This window comes from Aquarana catesbeiana, linkage group LG02 (genome assembly GCF_042186555.1).
Source record: "Aquarana catesbeiana isolate 2022-GZ linkage group LG02, ASM4218655v1, whole genome shotgun sequence".
Taxonomy (NCBI): Eukaryota; Metazoa; Chordata; class Amphibia; order Anura; family Ranidae; genus Aquarana; species Aquarana catesbeiana.
The window spans coordinates 306,447,828-306,473,543 of record NC_133325.1 but is presented as its reverse complement, the minus strand read 5'-3'; the positions used below and the strand labels follow the sequence as shown (position 1 = coordinate 306,473,543).

Here is a 25,716-nt window from a genome sequence, read left to right as displayed (position 1 = left end):
CTAGCAGCCAGTACGTAGCACGAACAAAAGTCTCTGCCACAGACTTGTTTGGAATAAAACCTGTTCGATCCTCTGCCACAGGATGTATTGGTTTGCGATGAATGTCAGACACAGTACTCAAACCTTTAAGCCAACCCGGCAGTACTATGCAGTAAGATTACTTCAGGATACGTCCTCCAACCAAGTCACCAGGCCCCTCTCCAGACCAGCACTCTGCATGGTCCTTCCATGACGGGTCCTCCCCTGGGATCTCCTCGGTTGTCCACCTTCTTCACTCAGGATAGACAGCTCAGGACCATTCCTCTGCTGCTGTGGTAGGCCCCAGACAGGCTTCTGGGCCCACCCACATGCCACAGCGACGTGGGCCTCTGGAACGGAGGATCACAAGGTGGTACTCTTAATGCATACCTGTCGGCCAAGAGGGCCAGCAGGTGGCTGAAAACGAACCCCTAAACATGGCGTCTGTCCCATAAAAATACCCTCTCCCAGAATGCAACTCGGAGGACCACCTCCACTGAGTTGTCTCCGGGACAGAGGAGCACTCATACGCTTCAACACGTTGCCTTTCCATCTCCAGCCCATGGTGACAACGACACCCACCGGCACAGTGTGGAACTACATGCAACTCAGCCAAGCTGGAACAGAGGCAAATCTAACTTCACCTAACAAATAACCCACAAGATTTACCTATCAGCGGTAGATTAGAAATCTACCAGCGCTACACACGTTTCCCCAATTAGTATATCCCAATGGTGCCCACCTGTCTAACTTTCATAACATTTCTTATATCAGTGTGATGTAAATCTTTCTTCCTGTCAATTTTAGATTATAAGGGTTTGAGGACATAATTGATGAACTAACTACTGTACAGAGAGAATCATAATTTTTAGATGCTTTTCTCCTACAACCAGAAACTCCAAGGAGTTGTTTGGTGTATTTTCTTCAAAAGGATGTATTTATTTATGACGCACGTCATAACAACGCTTGGAAGTAGGAAACAGTCTATTTTAGACTGTGGATAGAAGTTTCACTGGAACAGGAGAAAAACACAGCTGTTCTTTTCACAGAGGGCCTGGCACCTCAAAGGCAGTGGATCCAATTGGTGTCCATCTACACCAATCAACCCAGGGCAACCTAAAACGAGTAAAAGAATAGACAAGAAAAAAGTGAACCCTCAAAATAAGCCAAGCATTAGATTACCTTGAAGTTCTTCATATATATTATAAAATGCTATTTATATTTTGATACAGCTCATCCAGAGGTGATGCAAACTCAGTGGGTATATTGATATAGTTACATAGTTATATAGTCATATAGTTACATATTTGCGTAGTTGGTAAGGTTGAAATGTGGAAACCAGTCCATCCAATTCAACCTCTGGGGGAGATTTACTAAAGTTGGTGCACACAGAACCTAGTACAGCTGTGTATGATAACCAAGTCAGCTTCTAGGTTTTATTGTCAAAGCTTAATTGAACAACCTAAAGTTAGAAGCTGATTGGTTACTATGCGCAGCTGCACCAGATTCTGTGTATGCCAGTTTTAGTAAACCTCTCCCGGTGTGTGTATGTATATATGTCAACACTATCGCCACTATTTCCCATATCCCTGTATATTGCATTTGGTAAGAAACACATCTAATGCCACGTACACACGGCCGGACTTCCCACAGAAACAGTCTGATGGGAGCTTTTGGTCGGACATTCCGACCGTGTGTTTGCCCCATAGGACTTTTTCTGTCGGCATTTCTGACGGACTCAGATATAGAACATGTTCTAAATCTTTTCATCAGAAATGCCGACGGAGTTTAGCCCGTTGGCAAGTCCGACCGTGTGTACGCGGCATAGTAGTTTTTTGAAATTATCACCACTCTCAGCTGACACCACCAACTGTGGAAGGGAGTTCCACATATCAGTGGAACTAAGTTCAGTATGAAATCAGTGTGTTCCTTTTAAAGTTTTCTTACAGTGAAGACCCAAAAGGGGCAAATACATCTAAAATAATGTTGTTTTTAATGCCGTGAACAAGGCTGTTTTTTATCTTGACCTTATGTAGCAAATAAAGATTTTCATGGAATTCTGGAGTTGCCGGCTACATTTTTCTTGGAATGTTAATACTTTAAACACACGGGGCGCACAGAGGCTCACGCATGTTTCTGATGCCATACTGTTGAAACATCATTTCTTTCTTTGGGTATATGTAACGTCCGTCTCTTCTGGCCATTGCATGGCCATCAATGGACGATACCTTTTTTATAATTTTATACTGTTTTTTTTATGTATCTATGTTTAATAAAATCCAATTTTTTAACATAATATATTGTTGTTCCAATCTGCTTCCAAAGTCCGACCTAGAGGGTTTCTTTTTCTTTTCCAATTTCTTGGAATGTTGTTGTTAAGGTGCTGGAATCAGTAGAGCAAACTTTTTTTTGACTACTTGCAAATATGCTGGTTGCTTTTCTGGATTGAGTATGTATTTTTTACCTATAATGGGAGTAAAATTGTAGCACAGCACTGTCTGATCTTTCATTTGTATAGCAACAATAAGTGAAATATATAGTAAATGAATGGGTTACTAAACTATATGCACTATATACTGTATAGAAGTCTGTTGCTTTTTTTTGAATATGGGAAAACATATGGTGTACTTTGCCTACATCAACACCAGCCCTCGTCAGAATGAGCAAGATGAATCTCCTCCTTTGCCACTCTAAAAATACCCATTGCACTGCCTTTGGTAACTATTCATTTTATATAGCCTGAAACTACAAATCTGGCCAACATGCTCAAATTTTTGCAGAAAGCCTGCACCAGGAAACTCTATCAGTATCCAAGGATAAAAGCCTTTCCTAATGCAGTCTGTCTCCTGAGAAGAGATGGTGAGTGTTTGCTCTGGACTTTGTACATTTAACAGTACTGCTTCCAGTGGAAGATGCTGTTTGCTGCCCTTAATTACAAACATACACATTAACACCACCAGGGTAACTAATAATGGTATCCCTCTAAGGTGCATTGATTGTTACACATATAATTTAGCTTGCTCTGACCAATCTGCTTTTATTTAGACAGATTTTTCCTATCAGAACAAGCTTTATAATTATGTGTGAGTCTCAGTGGAGCTTTCTGTGCAATATAAGACCTACTGGTCCCTGCACAATTCCCAATATGTCAAAGCTGAACGAGTCGTATCTTTCTTAAGATAATGCCTGATGTTAGTTTTACAAACTAATACATAAATAATGCAGCTCTGTGTTTTGGGTCGAGAAAGAGTGCACAAATTGCAGCTGCTTCAGGTTTTAATAACAAAGTGTTTATTAAATCAGTCAATAGTGATTTACGATCACTTTACTTTCAGAACAGCAACACTCATTTTATAGACCAGATTTTCTCTTCAATGGAATATTCCATCTTTTTCTGTCATATTCCACTAGGCTGCAAGTCCCTTAGAGCTTGATTATTTTGCATCAATTATGTAATAGGAAAGTTGAAGCTACCTACTGAGGCTATAGACCTCCTGCTTATATCACTAGATAGCTCATGCATATTCATGGACCTCTATATAAAAGGTCTTCTCAGTGTCAGCCTAGAGAAGGATAGCATTATTACAGTAGAATTATTGAATGGGGAACATTTTGGAGTATACACAATTCTTGGTAATACTGCTTTGAAAGTCTTATTTACTGTAATATATTTGTTGAATTTTAAGTGTCATTTACAGGGTATGTGGCAATTATGAGTGCTATAAGAAAATTTGAATTTTTTTTTGTATGCTAGGAAGGGCTGAAGACATGAATAATTCCTACACTAGCAAACCAGGAGGGATTGCATGATTTCAATATTACGATTGCAAGTGCTAGAGCCAAAATATAAAGCTGACTTTTTTATTCTTCAAGGTAGTGAAATCATAAATAATACTTACATTGACTATCCAATCGGGATTACAAGCTTTCTATATTACCAGTGCTGGTTCTACACCATAACAGCCCATACAGCATATTAGGGCCTAACAGTTTTGTGGGGCTTGATGTTACATGCTAAAATATCATTGAAAACATAACCTTACATCTAGAACTTTAAACCTAGTGTTTCTGCACCACATTGTAAATGTCTGGCACCACATTGTAAAAGGAGTTTTGAGGATAGTTTGAGCATCAACAATTAATTGAATAAAGGGGATGAAAAAATGTGCAGTGACTGATTAGCAATATTGTGTTTAATATTGCTAATATTAAGTAAAAAATATCTTATAGACTAAATAAAAAAGTTTAGCAAATTAAATATTTCCCAAGGACTGTACATTATTAGGTACATATATAAGAAAGGATAATTTACCATTAGTTTAGAAAGGGTTGCATACCCTTTCTAAACCAGCTATAGGAACCAGCTTTGAACAGTAGCTTCGAACAACTTCTAGCTGAATCTTCTCTATAAGGGTTTTTTATAAGGGATTTTCTTGTCTACATTGATTTAAAGAAAGTCAAGACATCACATGGTTTTCCCTCAGAGGGGATTTTCAGCATTTCAGCTTACACTTGAAGTGCTGCTGACTTGGCTTCATACTTGAACCCTTTTGTCTGTGTCCTCTAGACAGTCTTTCCAAACAAGCTTTGTGCGTACACCTAGCAGCTACCTAATGCACTGGCTATCTCTCTCCTAGGTGGTGCCCTCCTGACTGCTGGGCAGAGACCTCCTCTGTCTGCCAGGGTGGAAACCTAATTTCTGGGTCATGTCTCTAATAAAAGCCATGCACACACCTGCCCAATTAGTGTGCAAATTGTTCACAAAACCTGAACCCAGGATTAGAGACCTAATATCTCCCAAGTCTCTACAAAGTCCCCAGACTCCAGGTCCAAAACCGGGTTTTACCATCTGCTGAGGAAACTTGAAAAACAGTTTCCTCCTTATACAGTATCTCACAAAAGTGAATACACCCCTCACATTTTTGTACATATTTTATCTTTTCATGTGGCAACACTGAAGAAATTACACTTTGCTACAATGTAAAGTAGTGAGTGTACAGCTTGTATAACAGTGTAAATTTGCTGTCCCCTCAAAATAACTCAACACGCAGCCATTAATGTCTAAATCGCTGGCAACAAAAGTGACTACACTAAGTGAAAATGTCCAAATTTGGCCCAAAGTGTCAATATTTTGTGTGGCCACCATTATTTTCCAGCACTGCCTTAACCCTCTTGGGCATGGAGTTCACCAGAGCTTCACAGGTTGCCACTGAAGTCCTCTTCCACTCCTCCATGATGACATCAAGGAGCTAGTGGATGTTACAGACCCTGCGCTCCTCCACCTTCCATTTGAGGATGCCCCACAGATGCTCAATAGGGTTTAGGTCTGGAGACATGCTTGGCCAGTCAATCACCTTTACCCTCAGCTTCTTTAGCAAGGCAGTGGTTGTCTTGGAGGTGTGTTTGGGGTCGTTATCATGTTGGAATACTGCCCAGTGGCCCAGTCTCTGAAGGGAGGGGATCATGCTTCGCTTCAGTATGTCACAGTAAATGTTGTCATTCATGGTTCCCTCAATTAACTGTAGCTCCCCAGTGCTGGCAGTACTCATGCAGCCCCACACCATGGCACTCCCACCACCATGCTTGACTGTAGGCAAGACACACTTATCTTTGTACTCCTCACCTGGTTGCCACCACACACGCTTGACACCATCTGAACCAAATAAGTTTATCTTGGTCTCATCACACCACAGGACATGGTTCCAGTAATCCATGTCCTTAGTCTGCTTGTCTTCAGCAAACTGTTTGTGGGCTTTCTTGTGCATCATCTTCAGAAGAGGCTAACTTCTGGGATGATAGCCATGCAGACCAACTTGATGCAGTGTGCAGCATATGGTCTGAGCACTGACAGGCTGTCTCCCCACCCCTTCAACCTCTGAAGCAATGCTGGCAGCACTCATACGTCTATTTCCCAAAGACAACCTCTGGATATGACACTGAATAGGTGCACTCAACTTCTTTGGTCGACCATGGCGAGGCCTGTTCTGAGTGGAGCCTGTCCTGTTAAACCGCTGTATGGTCTTGCCCACCGTACTGCAGCTCAGTTTCAGGGTCTTGGCAATCTTCTTATAGCCTAGGCCATCTTTATGTAGAGCAACAATTCTTTTTTTCAGATCCTCAGAGAGTTCTTTGCCATGAGGTGCCATGTTGAACTTCCAGTGACCAGCATGAGAGAGTGAGAGCGATAACACCAAATTTAACACACCTGCTCCCTATTCACACCTGAGACCTTGTAACACGAACGAGTCACATGACACCGGGGAGGGAAAATGGCTAATTGGGCCCATTTTGGACATTTTCACTTAGGGGTGTACTCACTTTTGTTGGCAGCGGTTTAGACATTAATGGCTGTGTGTTGCATTATTTTGAGGGAAAAGCAAATTTACACTGTTATACAAGCTGTACATTCACTACTTTACATTGTAGCAAAGTGTAATTTCTTCAGTGTTGTCACATGAAAAGATATAATAAAATATTTACAAAAATGTGAGGGGTGTACTCACTTTTATGAGATACTGTATATCCAATGTGCCTGGATACGAACCACTTCCACTCTGTGACAGGGCACAGGATTATCACAACAGTAAGGGTGGTTAAAGCTTATCCCCCCTTCCCACCCTCTTCCACATATTCTCCAATTTCCATTTTTTACACTTTTTAACTCACCGATGTCTGTTACCATGTGTCAATCACTGATGTCTCTTCCAAGAGTGGAGACTGGTGATCCAGTGCTACAGTCTGTGCTTGCTGTGCTTGCACTGAGTGATCAACACATTGTGACATCATCATGCTGTGCAGTTTTCAGGACCTGGGAGGACCCCATCAATAGAAAGTCAATAGGAAATGTCCACATAACCCAGGCAGTGATGTAGGTACCCAAATAAAGACCCTCCCACTCTGCAGTTAGAAAAGTGTTAGGGGCCCAGGGCATCACATGACCATGTATTTAATTATTAATAGGGACTGTTAGATTAAGATTTTTTTGCTGATTAGTTAGGAAGGGGTTGGAGGTTTCAGGGATTGGGGGGAGGACCTAATGCCCAGAGATCAGCTTTAAGCTATGAAATGCTTTAGAACATGAGGTTGTAATACAAAAATAGTAATGGAATTGTAAAATGGACTGAGCAACTTTTTACAACAAAATATATATAATTACTAAAGATGAATACAGCAATATTTTATGCTACCCAATTTCTCTTGTGAAGTCGGGAAGGATTTTTTTTTGCTGAATTATTGCAAAATTGGCAATAGTTGTCACCCAAAGAGTTATGAGAGGCTGCACTTGATAAATATTAAATATTAAATTTTCAACCTTATTAACTATATAACAACAATGTAAGTAAGAGATCATTAGTGGTAAGGGGTCACAATGGATGCTGAGAGGCATCAGAAGAGCCTTTAAAATTCAGCAAACATAAAACCATTTCTCCAATTTATTTTTTGCTGGTCTGTACACCCACAAAGCAGGTCTGCATATAAAGCAGACCACCAACTGCGCTGTGCATTCTAGCAGTAGTGTGTACTATAATAATATTATGACACATGGGAAGGAGATTGTATAAAAGGGTGTAATCATTTAAATCATCTTGATCTATATTATTGCCTAATTATGAGCCCGGTGAGGGCCTATTCAAGAACAATCTTAGTTGTAATATAGTTATTCCAAAATTTTCTTTCCTACAGAGAGAATAACCCAAGTAAAAACAGACATTTATGTTACAAGCTTCGGACCAGTATCAGATACTGAAATGGTAAGTGAAAGCATCATAACCAAAGTGATAATTGCATTATTATTAATATTATTACCATTGCTTTTCGTAGGCTGGCACTGATCTAAAGTTGTTCATATTATATAGTACCCGAGTCTGGACAATTACAAGAATTGGAAACAATCACACGTTTACAGATACTCTTGGACTTTATTATTTAGCAGATTGCAACTGTTTCCCCCTGAGATAAGCCCCTTAGCTATAAACATGCAGCTTTCTCACATTGAAAAGCACTGTGCAAAGCTGGAAACCACACAAACTGGCTGCTTTTTTATCACATCAGTGTGATTTAGACCCTGCAAATAGGGGCTAGTAGGTTCCTGCACTACAACTAATGTGGCATTTTCATGTTTTCTGCTGACAGAGTTTCCCTTTTCTCTTTTTACTTCTACATTTCATAGGGCCCCCAGTAAACTCACTAGCAATGCCAGTTGGAAAAATAGTATATTTAACTCTGTATGTCTAAAATGTCTAAGTGAGCAGTAGAGCTGTTAACATTTACCAGTCAGTACTAGGGATCAGAGAGTAGCAGCAATTTACTTTTTTACTTGTAATTCTATAGCTTGCTATTTAGTATCTCACCCGCATTTTTCAACATTAGCAGTTCTTTAGCAGTTCTTTGTTGGAGTATAACATCTTAGGGCCTTGGTGTAAATTCTAAGCCCTCATACCCATTTTAACATCCAAGCCAGAAAGTGATCAACATTTTAATTTCGTATGCACAAGAACTCTCTAAATTTAATACAAACTAGCTTTTTTGTACTCACAAACCTCAAATGCCCATTCACGTTTTAGCTTTTCAGATACAGGAATATCATGTTGGGAATACAGAGTTAATTTCAAATTCCTGGTCTGTAAGCAATAAATCTGAACATCTGATTCCAGCCTTTATGGAATGGAGACATAACGCCCCCTTCCCAATCTCAGGTCTCCTAGCAGCTGTGCTGCTATTGCTATGCTTACATCACTGATATGGTGGTTGGATATACATGCATGCCCCAACTGTAAAAAGTTATTTTGTACACATTTTGATTGGCTGAAATTGCATGTTTGGGTATATTAAAGTGGAAATACTAATATATATTTTTTGCACTGAATTATGTTGAAGTAACAGTTGGAAAGCGGTGATCAGCCAGGATGATTCAACCCAGCTCACTGACAACTTGACAGATACAAAGGCTGGATATACAATTTATTACTTTTTATACATTCAGTTTTGCCTTTTACCCTATGTTCCTGGACTCTGCTTACATGAAAAGGTTATTGCTACTTGACTTCTGCTATCTGGAAAGATTAAAAGACAGCTACCGTATTTATCGGCGTATAACACATGCCGGCGTATAACACGCACCCCAAGTTTAGGAGGGAATTTTAAGGAAAAAAACATATACATACATACATAGCCGAGTGTACTCGGCTAAGTTCGGCTAGCTCCACTCACAGTCACGCCCAGTCCCTGTGTTATGTCCATCATAGGGCGGGACTGGGCGTGACTGTGAGAGCAACTAGCCAAGCCTAGCTGAGTACACTCGGCTATGTATGTATCTCGTCGGCCGGCTCACTCCGCTCACAAACAGCAGGGGGGGATCAGCGGGGATCGGCGTATAACACGCACCCGCGATTTTCCCTTAATTTTAAGGGGAAAAAAGTGTGTGTTATACGCCGATAAATACGGTAATTAAAGACCCTTCCATTGCTAGTTTCTGCATTATTTCTGTAGCATTAAAGTTCAATTATGGGACAAAGTAAAAATTATATGAGTGGTCTTGCAATCTGCCATTGGCATTAACACAGCAGTTTTGTTTTTTCTGAGTTTCACTAATAATATCATTTTACCTGTTGTTCCTGCCAGTAGATCAGTTATGTTTACAATTTCTTTAACAGGCTGACAATACTTGTTTGTTCTGTAGTGAATATCCAAGCAGTGTTGCCAACTGCTAGTTTCATAGGTGATCAGGTTGAAAGAGACACAAGTCCATCCAGTTCAACCAACAGAGAAAAAAACACACACAAATTGAAAACCTCCATATACACTATCGTATACCCTCAGTTGATCCAGAGCAAGGCAAAAATCCCCAATAAAGCATGATCCAATTTGCTCCAGTGGGGAGAAAAAATTCCTTTCTGATCCCCCAAGAGGCAATCAGGTATTTCCTCGATCAACTTTACCTATAAATTTTAGTCTCCAGTTATATTATGTGTATTTAGAAAAGAATATAGGCCTTTTTAAAACAATCTACTGAGCTGGCCAGAACCAGTTCTTGAGGGAGTCTATTCCACATTTACACAGCTCTTACTATGAAGAAGCCTTTCTGTATTTGGAGATTAAATCTTTTTTCCTCCAGATGTACAGTTGCCCCTTGTCCTCTGCGATGACTTTACACCAAATTAATTCACAATATCACAGCCGGGCACACACTGCACATGTGTGAGCCGCGCTGCACGCTGTGATTGGCGTGTCCCAGAAGATTGCAAGGAGGGAGGGTGGAGAGGTGACCTTCCTTCCGGCGCTGCGGCGCCAGGGAGGAAGTGGGAGCTGGGTGCCTGTAAATACAGGGTACCCGCTCCTCCCTCAAAAAAATGACATGCCAAATGTGGCATGTCAGGGGTCACCTGCACTTAAAACGCAAGTCCCATTTTTGGGTGGAACTTCGCTTTAAGTTGGAGACATCCTGTCAGGACATTATTCCACTGCATAGCTTGGTGTCATTTGCAAAATTTGAAATTATACTTTTAATCCCAGACTCTATATCACTTATAAATATATTAAAAAGTAAGGGTCCCAACACTGAATCTTGGGGTACACCACTGATAACCTTAGACCATTCAGAGTAAGAATCATTAACCACTAATCTCTGAATTCTGTCTTTTAGCCAGTTTTCTATCCTTTTACAAGCTGATCTTTCCAAGCCTGTAGACAGTGATGGCGAACCTTGGCACCTCAGATGTTTTGGAACTACATTTCCCATGATGCTCATGAACTCTGCAGTGTAGTTAATCATCATGGGAAATGTAGTTCCAAAACATCTGGAGTGCCAAGGTTCTCCATCACTGCTGTAGACTTTACCTTATGCATTAGCCATGTGTGGGCAACTGTGTCAAATGCTTTTGCAAAATCCAAGTATACTAAATCCACAGCCACTCCTTTGTCTAAGGTTTTGCTTACCTCCTCATCCTAGGACCAGGTAGTAATGGACATGTAGTTTTACATACATTTTTATAAGTGACAAACAAATGAAAGTCTAGGCCTAGCTAATCATTTTTAAGTAATCAGAGCAACAGTTTTAAAGGTTTAAATTATATGTATAAAAGCTGACTACTGTGTAAAAAAGATTTTCACCTTTGTTTTTACCATCTTCACCTTCATTTTACATTGTGGTTGCTGTTATGCATAAAAAGTAAACAGACACCTAAAATGATATGACCAATGTGTAGTGCTACCCACAATGAAGCAAATAAATCAAGTGTCTAGTATATCAAGTGAAATAATACAAATACCAAATAATACAATAAATAAGAATTAGCACTCCCAAAAATTATAAATAAATCCAGTCCTTTTACAAAATGTTCATGTTAAAATATATTAAATACATTAGCCACCAAATGACATAGGTTCACAGTCAAAAATCTTCCACTGCCATTATGTCACAGAATTACTGTATAAGTGTGTATGGAAAAACACTCAACAGAGAGCTAAGACCTTTTTATTAAAAAAGCTCAGTCAAATAATTTAACCCCAAGCCTCTCGTAAAGTTTTTTTCCATGGACAACACTTCTAATCTTCAAATCATAGTGCTTAAAATAATACAATGAACTCCAACAGTGTGATACTTTTTTTATTTTATTATTTATTAAAAGCAGTTCAAATCATGGTAACATATGCACTCACATGTCTGGGTGCTAAAATTACAGCAGTAAAAATGCTTGGTTCTGTATACTCTGCGGTTGCATCCTAAGTAGTAATTGACATGAACCTCTTCTCTGTCAAAGCAAATTTCTGCTTGCACAGCTTTCTCTGCTTCCCAACTTGTGAATTAATAGAGATGGGGATGTCTCCGTATTAAGGAATTTAGGGATCTTTTGCTGTTGGGAAGACATATCCCACAGAGATTCTAGACATTTCTTGGATAACAGTGACAGTATCTATGGACTATTGTGCTCCACAGGCAACAGATGTAGTATCTGAGTTGTATTCAACACTAAAGGAAATGTTAATACTGACCCTTGCATCAACTAGAGAGATAAATTGTTTCTGGATAATGCTTTTTGCAATCTGTTTCCACGTGGGCTAGGATACAGGCACTTTAGGAAAATCTTATTAGTAGGAGTACTTAAAGCTAATACGTAGTGGTATGTATACATATAGACAGGGCTATATATATCACATAGTAACATAAAAATGTTTGTTGTTGTTCACCAGTTTGATAGTATAAGTATTCTGTGTTGTTTTGCAGGAATATACAATTGATGTTTTCTTCCGTCAGAGCTGGAAAGATGAGCGGTTGAGTTTTCAGGGACCCATGCAACGCCTTCCTCTCAATAACTTACTAGCTAGTAAAATTTGGACACCAGATACATTTTTCCACAATGGCAAAAAGTCCATTGCTCACAACATAACCACACCCAACAAACTGCTACGTCTTGAAGATGATGGAACATTACTTTATACTATGAGGTAGGATTTATTTTCTGTTACTATATTTAACACTATGGGGTTGATTTACTAAAGCTGGAGAGTGCACAATTTGGTGTAGCTCTGCATAGAAACAAATTAGCTTGCAGGTTTTTTGTCAAAACCTTAATTGAATAAGCTGCAGTTAGAAGCTGATTGGCACAGCTGGACCAGATTTGGCACTCTTCCGTTTTTTTAAATCAATCCCTATGTTTACTTAATGCAGGGGCTTCAATGTGACAATTCCAATGCAGAAAACTAAGTTAGTTTGGAACCTGAAGTCTTGAGGCCCAGTGCAATTTAGACAACAAAAGAAGTTGAAAGGAAGGAAATGGTGGGGGGGTATAACCAAATATCAGTCATTCATCTGTTAATTTCTTATTCTAACCTTCACTATAAAAATGAAACTGGTCAGAGGTTGCAGCATTACATTTGTATTTACCATAGCAGACCTTTCAACAGCTATAGGGCCCAGGGGCCACAATGAGTGGAATAAATCTGCAAGGAGCTGCACTATGTAGAACCATACCTATATAATTGCAGAAAAAGATGATTTTGGTGATTAAAAAAAACGTGTTCTTGAAAAAGGATTGATATTTTTTAATTAAGTATTTAGCTGCAAAATGATATTAGGAATTATAACTCTTAACCACTGGAAAAAGCCTGGGGCCTCATTCAGTCTTGACTAAATGCCACAAAAAAGAAGCAAAAAACACCAGTTTAACATTCCTGCTCTACATGTAATTGCTATTAAAGCAATTAGTATACTGTGGAGGTTATTTACGAAAGGCAAATCCACTTTGAAAGTGCACTTGGAAGTGCAGTCGCTGTAAATCTAAGGGGTAGATCTGAAATGAGTGGAAGCTCTGCTGATTTTATCATCCAATCATGTGCAAGCTAAAATGCTGTTTTTTATTTTCCTTGCATGTCCCCCTGGGATCTACAGCAACTTTAATTCCAAGTACACTTTCAGATAATGCTGGAATAATAATGAAATAATGAAATAAATGTGCATTTGGAACATACCTCAAACTCAAGTCACCAAAGTCTTATTGATCTTCATTGAGCAGTACACAAGACAGTTTTAAAGAGGAATTTGGCCAGCTTTGCATTACACTGCGTTCCTTTGGACATAGCATGTCCTAATAAGGTACATGTGAACTGCAGGCACAACAGGTCAAACACAGATTTTTTTTGTCAAATGCTGCATTTTCCATTAACCTCCCTGGCTGTATGATTATTTCGGATTTTAGGTGCTAAAAGCGGTACAATTATTTTGCATGCAAATTTGGCGTTTTATATTGTAGGCCTGTAATTCTTAACAATAACACACTTAAATCTGTCCACCAAGAGTCTAATAGATATCCCGGGTATGATGAAGTTTGAAACACAAAATCATAAATTATAATATAATAAATAGATATAAATTATTAAAAAAAAAATAATATAATGATAATAAAATAGATTTCCCCACGATTCATTATCTCTTAATTCTGCAAGTGTTCTAATTTACTATCGCTGTTTTCTAGCTGGTCTAAAGCCACTTTTGATGAAAAGGGACACTTTTTGGTTGCTATGGACAATCTCCAGTTTCCAGGCAGAAAGAACAGTATATATAATATAAAACTGCATGCAGGGCATGGGCCAAAGCACTGGGGACAAAAGGGATGTGAAATTATTTCATACAGTACTGTAATCTGTAAGATTACAGTACTGTATGTGTTATGATTTTTACATTCTTTTGAATTTGCCGCTAGGCTCCACCCCCGTGCGCCGCGACGCTCGCAGGGAACAGAGCCTGGCACAGAGAGGCTTCGGAGGAGGACAGAACCCACAGACACAGCGGGGGGACATCGCAGGATCCTGGGGACAAGGTAAGTATACCGCACCACGATCCTGCAATGTAATCCCGAGTGTGGCTCGGGGTTACCGCTAATGGTGCTGAAATTTAACCCCGAGCCACACTTAGGATTACCGTCAGGGAGGCTACAATGCAGCTGCATGCGTTCAAATGGAAAAATAAGCATTTGACTAAAATGTCCGTCAACATGAACCCTGAACCTATTGTTATAAGGCTGGGCCCACAGGTATTTACAAGCAATGCAAGGCAACCAGGATACATGGATGTTAACTTTTATCACTTAGTGATCTCCATACTTTTTCCAGTAGAAAAGGGAATGGTTGTTCCACTATGCATGTACCAGACCTAAGTATTGTCCCAGTGTTTCCAGGAATATGGTGAACTGCAGGATAACATTTGCTCCTATTTGTTCTAGGTGGAAAGTATATAGTAAGCGTAATGCCCCCTGTCTCCTTTTTACAGCACAGCAGCACTTCACACAGTAAAGTACTTGTCTGTAAGAAGCTTACATTATAATGTTTCTATCACAGTCACACATATATATCATGAGTTAGAAGCTGATTAACCTACTACTAGAAAGAAACCAAAGCATACAAACTAGGAAGGACACACAGACTCAATACAGACAGTGCATTCTGAGACCTGAACTCAACAAGGATGTAATGCTAATCAAAACATTGTATTGCGAGTGTTTTTACCAGAATGACTAGAATAAAGTGCCTCTAGAACTAATATATTGACTGATGTACCTGTGTATTGTTTCATATTGAGTGTAAACTCTGGGATGAAAAAGGATAAGTCTGCCATTGTCTGCCAGAAAATCTGGCTATAGTCTCAGGGAATAATAAAAAAATATTTTGCAACTTCCCTATACTGAGAGCAGTACAGTATTGTGATGTAGTGTGATAAAAGTAAAAAAGGTGATACTGCAGTCATTTAAAGTATATGTATATCAAAACACTTGAATATCATATAAACATCAACATGTTAATGCCATTTCAAAAATTATTTTCTTCAATTTAATTCAAATGTTACCTAGTAATACTGCCATGAGGGTCCTTGTTAAGGCATTGTCTGTCATAGGCTGGTAATGCCCTGTGCCCGTTTCCCAACAGTACTCCTGTGTTGCCACATGGTCAGACAGACTTCCAATGAAGACTACTAGTGACCATTTCAACATAGATTATGCAAGCATGGCCAACTCTTTTCACCATTAGGAAATCCACCCTGAGAAATGCCATGCATTATTGTTAAAGTGGTATTAAAGGCTGAGTTTATTTTCTTTAAAAATAACAAACATGTTTTACTTACCTGCTCTGTGCAGTGGATTTGCACAGAGCAGCCCCAATCCTCCTCTTCTCGGGCCCCTTCTCAGTGATCTTGGCTCTTCCCTCTTGCCGAGTTCCCCCAGAGCAATCAGCTTGCAATAGAGGTACCCAAGCAGGCTTGTGCGTCCAATTACACACAGAGCCGTGGCTCGATCCCACCACCTCTCTCTTCTCATTGGCTCACTGGCTGTGATTGACAGCAGAGGGGAGTTAATGGCTAGAGGAAGATCGGGCTCAGGTAAGTTTTAGGGGGGCCTGCTGCACACAGAAGGTTTTTTTACCTTCATACATAGAATGCAAGAAGGTAAAAAATCTTGAGCCTTTACAACCATTTTAAGGTTGATGCATGTGGACAGGAGATGCAACGAAGGATGTAAATGTGAAAAAAAAAAAAAATTATTATAAAACAAAAAGGCAGTTATTTATGTCCCTGTTTTGGAGAAGTAAATGACATTTAATTATGACTTATATCGACTTGAAATTGCTGTGTCATCACTTGGTTTCTTGCTGTGCTTAAATAATCCTGTTTACACAAAGGATCTTTTATATAAGAATTCTATCATACTTCATCTTTTACTGACCTGAATAAACCAAAATTTAATTGGACTCTGGGAATTACTGCCTTATGCACTTAGCCACTGCACTACAGTTAAAAAGCTAAAAAAGTGCCTGTTGTCTACTTGTGCAAACAGCAGTATATTTAAAACAGCAATTTATAGAATCTGACCAGCGAATATATTTTTTTTCTATTGAGCCTGTAAATATTTTTTGTTAGCCTAAGATTTCTGATGCTTGAGGCAAACTGTACAGCTGCAAAGCCCAATACAGAAACTCTTACAAGCATTGCTAAGTCTCACTAAGTTTAAGCCACTGGGGTTACAAAACAGTATGACTTGGCATGAATGTGTGCCCTTGTTCTCTCAACATGACACCTGCTGAGGCAATGCACGAACCATTAAAGATGCATCCTGTCTATAATTAGATGATCATGCATACAAAAATCACTTGGCCTGCATTCAGAACAATCCTGAATGATTTCCCAAAACACAAAAATACACCATCTTGCCCAGCAAGACCTTATGTAATGACACAAAGCAAGTAAGCAATCAACCTTATCTACCACAATCTCCTGGGTGTCTACATAAATAGCCTATAATTTGTTTGATGTTCATCATAATATAGTCAAATTCATGAAAATATACTGATTGCTTAGTAATAAGTGTGAAGTAACAGCATTACTTTAAGTCTTTTAGAAGACCTTGTTGAACCATTCTAGCTACCCTTGGTAACTGGTAAAATCTCTTTGAGCAGCAAAGACTTGCAGCAAACTGTTTTTTATAGTTAATGATCAGACTTGCAGAGTGGTTAAGAGAAATTTGGGATCATTTCAACTTTCAGTAATATTTCAGTTCATTGCTATTTCTAGGATCCCTTTAGGCCATGCCACAGCATTTTGCCTATAGCCATTCCAGAATATAAATGTACTTCTGTTTAAAGTGCAGCACTCACCTCCAAAGGAGCTACTGGAATTTTACAGACTTTCCTTTCTAATTGTAGATGCTTCTAACAACACATGGACCCACCAATGGTGACAATCAGGTTCCAGTGCTTTTAGTCTTAATGGTTTATTTTCTCAATAACTTGTGGATAGAGATTTGGGGTACAGGATACTCAAAAAACACATCAAAATCATCTCAGGCCTTCATGTATCTGCAAATTAATAGTTGCCCTTTTAACAACTTGCTTACTGGGCACTTAAACCCCCCTCTTGCCCAGACCAATTTTGAGCTTTCAGCGCTGTCGCACTTTGAATGACAATTGCGCGGTCATACAACACTGTACCCAAATGAAATTTGTATCATTTTTTTCCCACAAATAGAGCTTTCTTTTGGTGGTATTTAATCACAGCTGGGGTTTTTATTTTTTGCTAAACAAACAAAAAAAGATGGAAATTTTTGAAAAAAAAAAAAATCATGTTTAATAATTTGTTATAAAATTTTGCAAACAGGTAATTTTTCTCCTTCATTGATATGCACTGATGAGGCGGCACTGGTGGGCACTGATAGGCTGCACTGATGGGCACGGATAGGCACAGATAAGGCGGCACTGATAGGCACAGTTAAGGCGGCACTGATAGGCACAGTTAAGGCGGCACTGATGGGGACAGATAAGGCGGTACTGATGGGCACAGATAAGGCGGCACTGATGGCCACGGATGGGCAGCACGGATGGGCGGCACGGATGGGCGGCACGGATGGGTGGCACGGATGGGCGGCACGGATGGGTGGCACGGATAGGTGGCACGGATGGGGGGCACTGATGGGGGGCACTGATGGGGGGCACTGATGGGTGGCACTGATGGGCAGTGATGGGCGGCACTGATGGGCACTTATGGGCACTGGTAGGTGACACTGATGGGCACTGATAGGTTGCACTGATGTGGGTGCTGATGGGTGGCACTGATGTGGGTGCTGATGGGTGGCACTGATGGGTGGCACTGTGGGCACTGATGGGTGGCACTGTGGGCACTGATGGGTGGCGCTGATTGATGGCACTGTGGGCACTGATGGGTGACTCTGGTGGGCACTGGTAGGCAGCACTGCTGCCTATTGCTTTGAGTTATAAGATCGCCGTGATCGGGACTGATGTCCCGATCACGGCCGCCGGTGATCGGGTTTTTTTTTTCCTCTTCACGCTGTCAGCGCGAGGAGGAAAAATAGCCGATTACCGGCTCTGTTTACATCACATGATCAGCTGTCATTGGCTGACAGCTGATCATGTGGTAAGGGGTCGGGACCAACCCCTTACTCTGATCTGTGATCAGGCGAGTCTCATAGACTCGCTGATCACCGAGCGCGCCGCGTGCGCCCTGCAGGAGGCGCGCAGGCCGCTCGTGCACGGGACGACGTCAATAGACGTCGTCCCGGCAATTTAGATCCGCGCTGTTGCCGTCATTTGGCAATGGCCCGGATATGAAGCGGTTAATAGCGGCCTTCTATTAAAAGCAAAGTTGATGGTGGCTCTAATATTTCAGTAGCAGCCCCCAATAACATGCTGGCCCTTGGACACTGTATTTCAGCACAGTCACAAGTACCTTGACTAGCTGAACAACAGAAGCCATCATGCAATGTCTTCTCGCATAGGCTCTCAGGGGCACCATACAACACAGCAGGCTTTTCAGAAGATACTTCCTCTGGGTAGCTATATTCCTACCCAGCAGGGGTCTAGCTGTTCTAGTGTGTCCTTTGCGGGGTTGTGGAGTTTGTAGTCAAGGTAGCACTAGAAGAAATTTCAGCTTCTTGGGGTAAAGACACAGAGAAGAATACACAATGTTTGTTTAATATAGAGATCATTTGAGATGAATATCCACATTTCACTGTAGATATTGCACCAATCTTGCACCAATCATTGTGAAATTAGTTTTTATGTTTTTGGACTGATACTGTTTTGGTTGGGCAGCACTGTTTTAGATTCTGTTTAGTTTTTTTCACACTCGTATGTGTATTGGAAAACTGTAGCTTTTGTGTATGTAGTGTGTATGTATATTTGGGTATATATTGTGGTGACTGTGTATATATTGTGGTGATTTGATCACATACACATTAGAGATAATTTCCTGAAAAGTACAGTGTTTTTTTTTACATTTCCCATCACTAGGTTATGCAGTGGTCCATCTGCACTTAAAAAAAAGGAACCCTAAAACTACAGTTCCCCACAAAAGAAAATTTCTTGGTCCTGCTGTCAGTTGCAGATATCACAAATCTTGCACCAGTCACTTTTGGAGAGGGCTAGGAGAATCCCTGATGATGTGCCACCATGTGGTACTACTTCTGAAAGAGCTGGTGAAATTTTACAGGCTGGCCTACCATTTCCAGTGATGACCTGTCCTATAATTTGACGCAGTTGGCCAGCTTAAATACCCCCCGGTTCGGTTCACACCAGAACATGTGAACAGGCAAAAAATTCGGAAGAACACACGAACACTGTTAAAGTCTATAGGACATGAACATAAAAAATCAAAAGTGCTAATTTTAAAGGCTTATATGCAAGTTATTGTCATAAAAAGTGTTTGGGGACCCGGGTCCTGCTCCAGGGGACATGTATCAATGCCAAGGGTCTGGTATGGATTTTGGGGGGACCCCTACACCATTTTTTTTAAATTTGGTGCAGGGTTACCCTTAATTTCCACACCAGACCTGATGGGCCTGGTATGGATTTTGGGGGGACCTCCACGCAATTTGTTTTTAGATTTTTGGTTCAGAGTTCCCCTTAATATTCACCCATCCCTACTAAATATCCCTATTTTTATTGCAAAGTTTGAACAGTGTGCAGAGGGCCCATTCAGTATTTTTACTGTCCTGTGAATAGACCAGACAAAACAATGACACACTCGGCCAGTGGATAAAGACACTGTGAGCACTAATTAATGGCACTCAATGAAACAAATATTGCAGGGTAAGGAGTAAGAGGGATAAGGTTAACTGTTGGGGTATAGCTACAATCATAAAGACCCTATCTAACTACAATGATAGAGTGCTTAACCTTCCAGAGACACTATTTTTAATCCACAAGTGTAAAGGTTAACATTTCAAATGCCCCATAACATTGGTCAGTGAGAGGGCGAAGAGGTCCCCTTAAATATTTCAGACTTCTGGATGTGTGGTCTGTGCTTGTCTTTACATCAACATACCTGACACATTTTATTTAAATGCAAGTAATCCTAATATATGTATACATTTTATACAAATAAACAATTTGAACTGACTGCATAGAAAAGCATCAAGCAAAATGTGGTGTCTTCAGTGTTATGCCCCGTACACACGATTGGACTTTCCGACAACAAAACTGTGGAATTTTGTTCGAAGGTTGTTGGCTCCAACTTGTCTTGCATACACACAGTCACACAGATGTTGGCCAAGAATTACGAATGTGGGAACGTGGTGACGTACAAGACGTACGACGAGCCGAGAAAAAGGAAGTTCAATAGCCAGTGCGGCTCCTTCTGATTGATTCTGAGCATGCGTTAGCTTTTGTGCGTTGGACTTGTATACACACGATCGGAAATTCCGATAACAAAGTTTTGTTGGCGGAAAATTTGAGAACCTGCTAGCCAACACTTGTTGGCGGAAAGTCCGACAACAAATGTTCGATGGACCATACACGCGGTCGGACTTTCAGCCAACAAGCTCACATCCAACATTTGTTGTTGGAAAATTCGATCGCGTGTAAGGGGCATTAGGGTGGCAATGCATACATCCTTGAAATTTGGATGAACCATGTCCTGATTTTCGAAAAAAAAGTTCCAATTCTAGCCTCTAGAAATTGTCAGCTAAAAATACTTATTTCCCTGGAAGTCATACACCTAATGCAATTGGATTAAATTGTAATTTTCACACAGCTCATTGACACTGTGCTTGCTTCAGACATTCATCATTTGCATAGAAAGTTACATATCACAAAAATGAACACAAGACAAGACTAAAAGCAATGATAATAAATCCACCATTGAAGCTGATCTTTTTGTCAGTAAAGTTATATTTATTCCATGGCTTTGTATTTGAAGTCAGTTTCCCCTATTGAAAGCTTAAAGCAGGGTAATGTGAATGGTCATTCTGTGATGCAGCTTCTGTAATCTCCGATTACATTTTCAGCCTATGTAGTAGACAGTACTAAATAGGTGCATTGTATTTCCCTGATCCTCCCCGAAGAATAATGCTCGTGTCACCATCCTGAAGCCAAATACCTGTCAGAAGGCGATTCTTCATTAAAATCCAATAAATGGTAGAGAATTAACTTGGGGATTCCTTAATAAACAATAGCCCAACTGGATTACATTGCATTGTCTAGATACAATTCAGCTTTAAAATGAGTCTTGATCAGTTGATAGGTTTTTTGTTTTGCAGTGGATCAGAACATCACTTATCATGATTGTCTTACGTGACTGGCAGCTGAGACAGCCAAGTCATAACATGTAAGACTTGAACTTGCATTAGCATAATATTCAACTAGAGAGATCTGCTGACATCTGCTGAACTATTTAAAAAGGAACTATGTCATTTTACAATTGTTAGATATGTGTGAAAGTGATAACCTTAATGTACACTGTAGTTTAATAACTGTTTCTGAGCATGGTTTGCAATTCTATTTTTAAAAGGGTTTATAATTTTTAATATTATACAGGATTTATATAGTTAACAGTTTGCGCAGCTCTTTACAACATTACAATGTTTCTATATTTACTTATTACATATGGAGGCTCTGCTCCCTGTTTAGTATTGCAGCAGAGTTATTATATTTTGTTACTTTAGATCAAATCTAAAGGTCAGGTCTGGACAGTCTAAACACATCCAACCCAAAGGAAGCAGAGTATAAAAAAAAATGAGTAGGATAGTCAAAAATGCACAAGTTTTTTTTTCCTTTTTACCTTAAAGCGGAGCTCCGCTTAAAAAAATAAAATAAAAGTCAGCAGCTACAAATACTGCAGCTGCTGACTTTTAATAATCTGACACTTATCTGTCCCGGGGTCCAGCGATGCAGGGGAACGAAGCCCCGATCGTCTCCCCCTCCGCTCGGAGGCGCCGGCATTGTAACTGTGGGCACCTATAAAAGTCAATGAACCAAATGGAACAATCATAATATTCATATCCAAAAATAAAAAAGGCAAGTAGGAGTGCCACTGTGTCTGAACAAAATAAACAACCACTAAAACGTTTGAATCCCAAAGTGTTTAGAAATGGGTATACAGATCCATCCGTGGCAATAACATCATGGAGGAAAAACATCAACAAATGGATGGTGGGTATATCCAGTAGAAGACCCATAGGTCGAAACGCGTAGGGCGGCTCTATCACTCTTCATATTGCCCTTTCTTTTATTGTGATCACGTTTTATTGTATTGGTTTTTTATAAATAAAATACCTCCCGTTTTTACCCGCACTATGTGGAAGCCATATTTTTTCTCCACATAATCTCCTGGCACGAGTGGGCACTCCACCTGGCTATACTCATCTTCCAAGATTCCTCTTCTGGAGTTCCCAAAGTGGCGTTTGGTTTGGAAGCCCCTAGAAGTATCCTTGGACATAACCCTCTGACACAAGTGGGCACTCCACCTGGCTATACTCACCATCCAGGAATTCATTCCAGATTTTCCAAAGTGGTGTTCGATCTGGAAGCCCCCAGGAGTATCCTTGGAATCCATCTCGAGGTCCCATCCATCCAGACATCTCTACACCTGCCATTTGTGTCACACTGCCCTGATGACTCTATGTCACTGACTCTAGAGTCCACCTGATCTGGTAAGAGTATTTACCCACCATACATTTGTTGATGTTTTTCCTCCATGACGTTATTGCCACGGATGGATCTGCATACCCATTTCTAAACACTCTGGGATTCAAACGTTTTAGTGGTTGTTTATTTTGTTCAGACACAGTGGGACTCCTACTTGCCTTTTTTATTTTTGGATATGAATATTATGTTTGTTCCATATTGATTTGGTTCATTGACTTTTATAGGAATCACTTTCCTTTTATATTAACATTGTGATATTCATGCACTTTTTAATGCGCTACATTTTTTCACTATTCTGTTTTGTAAGATCAACACATAAAACTTAGGTTGCACCGGTGTCTCTTTTTCCCGAACATAAGATTGTTCATGGTTTTTTATTACTGCATTTTCAATATGTGAATTTTCAGCAGAACGGGGGGGGGTGAGATTGCTGGCTGGATACTATATGATCCCATAAGCTACCACCGGAAGCTGCTGTGCCTGGGGAGATCTGCACCGCTTGTCGGCTTACGCTTGACTTGGCCCACTGGGGCCGCTGCTACAGGTGAGAGGCTGGGGAAACAGGTGTCGCACCCCGGAGCCCGTTCTGGAAGCACTTATCCACCTTGGTCACTGTTTTCCATAACAAATGTCCACTGCACTTGCACTTTCGTGTATGACTAGAAGATTTGTCCTTGCTACTATTAGGAGCTGTATTGCATGAAGTCGGGATCACTATTTTTTCACGTATTATTGGGACATTTTTACACTCATTTTTTGATTCACGGATTTTTATGAACTTTTTGCAGATGTATGTACTCTAATGAATTGCACATCACCATTCATGAATTGATTTTGATTGGTATTCATATGAATGTTTTGCACATCTATTTATTTTAGTGAATTGCACTTTACCATTTATGAATTTATTTTGATTATTTAATCCATATTATTCAATTTATTTTTATATGTTCGTTATTTATGCACAATTGAATGTTTCATATTCATATATTTATCATTTCATATGTGAATCACTTTCACCACTTTTTTATGTGAGTCACGGGCTCTTATGATCATTTGCATTTTTCATGCGTTTTAGTGTAGTCGCATTGCACTATATATTAGTTTTCTGGATCTTTATTGTGGCATTTTTTAATTTGTAATTTTCTTGTTTATTTGATTCATACATTGTGGGCATAAGGAGCGCCGCATAAGTTTTGGTATTTTACTTGCCTGGTTTAGTTCACGTGAGGACACTTTTTTATGCTGGCAGCTCTTTTCTAGCTTGTCCCTTTTAGTTGATTGATTATTGTTGGTTTGCGCATTCGTTTATCCATTATTTATTTATAGTTAGCGCAGTCACCTTTTTTAACTGTGGGCACCTGACAGCCGGGCACCCACTGCGCATGCGCGAGCCGCGCCGTGCGCCGTGACTGGCCGCACAATCATCTGGGACCTGTCACGTGTCCCAGATGATTGCCTAGAGGGAGGGGTGAGAGCTGATCTCCTTTCCTGCGCCGAGGGAAGTGACGTCAGGAGCCCAGGTGCCGAAGGAGCCAGATTACGAGGGACCCCTAGCAACAGGCATTAAAGAGGTGAGTAAAAGAAAAATTTTTCTCCAAATGTTTTTTTTTTTTTTTTTTTCATGCACATTAATGACTTTTTTTGGGGGGGTGGAACTCCACTTAATAAAAAACCTTCCAATATCAGCCCCCCCACCCCCTTAAATACTTACCTATTAGTGCCCATCAGTGCCTCATATTAGTCCTGGCTCATCAGTGCCCATCGGTGCAGCCTATCAATGCCCATCAGTGCTTTTTTCAAAAATGTTGTTTTTTTTTTTTTCATTTGTTTAGCAAAAAATAAAAAAAAAACAGGGTTAATTTAATTAAATTCCACCAAAAGAAATTTCTATTTGTGTGAAAAAAAAAATGATAAAAATTTAATTTGGGGACAGTGTTGCATGGCTGCGCATTTGTCATTCAAAGTTCGACAGCGCTGAAAGCTAAAAATTGGCCTGGGCAGGAAGGGGGTAAAAGTGCCCAGTAGGCAAGTGGTTAACTAATATCTCTGGTGTAAACAAATCCTTTCTTATGTTTCTAATGAAAGGGCTTTTTAGGTCTGTAATTATAAGCTAACACATGCCTGCTTCAGTTTCTACTTACACATACTGTACATCTGTTGATCTCAGACATCTGGAGTTATTTGTTACCTGTGCCCATCTTTGGATCAACATAACCAACACATTATATTTACATATAAAAGCTCCTATTGGTTCATTGAAGAGGATGTTTTTTTCACTGGTACAAGCCTACATTTTTCTTTTCAGAAAAGGTTTTAGTGTCCTTATATGGAAACTATGGTATTAGGGCGGTTTTAATGCAAACAGTGTTTAGTAGAGTTCTTGATAGGTGCACTTTTAAAGCCCAAATTCATTGAAATCAGCCTAACGCATTGCAGGTACATAAATGCAAAAGGTGTTCATTTTGTTACAGTTTGTTCATTTTTTTAAACAGCCACATCTTTTGTAGAAAAGCCTGTCTCGTGCCAGCAGCTGCAGAGTGGGACTCTTGCCTTTTGTGAGGAAGCAGTGGTTTTATTGCAAAAGTCTGACACACCTCCTACTGATTCAGATCTATAGCTCTGCATTCAGCAAAGCTTATGCTCCACTCTGGCTCTGACTTATCACAGGGGACATGTTAGACCTCTGCGGAGGCATTCCTGCTAGTCCCCTTGCTTTCCTATTAAAAACTGACCACACTAAGCAGAAGAGCACACCATGATCAGTTCTCCAGCTGT

At 40.1% G+C, this 25,716-nt stretch overlaps 2 protein-coding genes across 2 annotated transcripts in view; one reads left to right on the top strand and one right to left on the bottom strand.

Annotated features, from left to right (window-relative positions):
- Nucleotides 1-25,716, top strand: part of GABRA5 (gamma-aminobutyric acid type A receptor subunit alpha5) — a 412,886-nt gene that overhangs the window by 77,936 nt on the left and 309,234 nt on the right. Inside the window, exons 4-5 of the mRNA XM_073614638.1 lie at nucleotides 7,702-7,769; nucleotides 12,242-12,462. Of these exons, the coding sequence (XP_073470739.1) occupies nucleotides 7,702-7,769; nucleotides 12,242-12,462 (289 nt within the window). The remainder of the gene's footprint in view (nucleotides 1-7,701; nucleotides 7,770-12,241; nucleotides 12,463-25,716) is intronic.
- GABRB3 (gamma-aminobutyric acid type A receptor subunit beta3) overlaps nucleotides 1-25,716 on the bottom strand; it is a 682,386-nt gene that overhangs the window by 460,486 nt on the left and 196,184 nt on the right. The window lies entirely within an intron of this gene.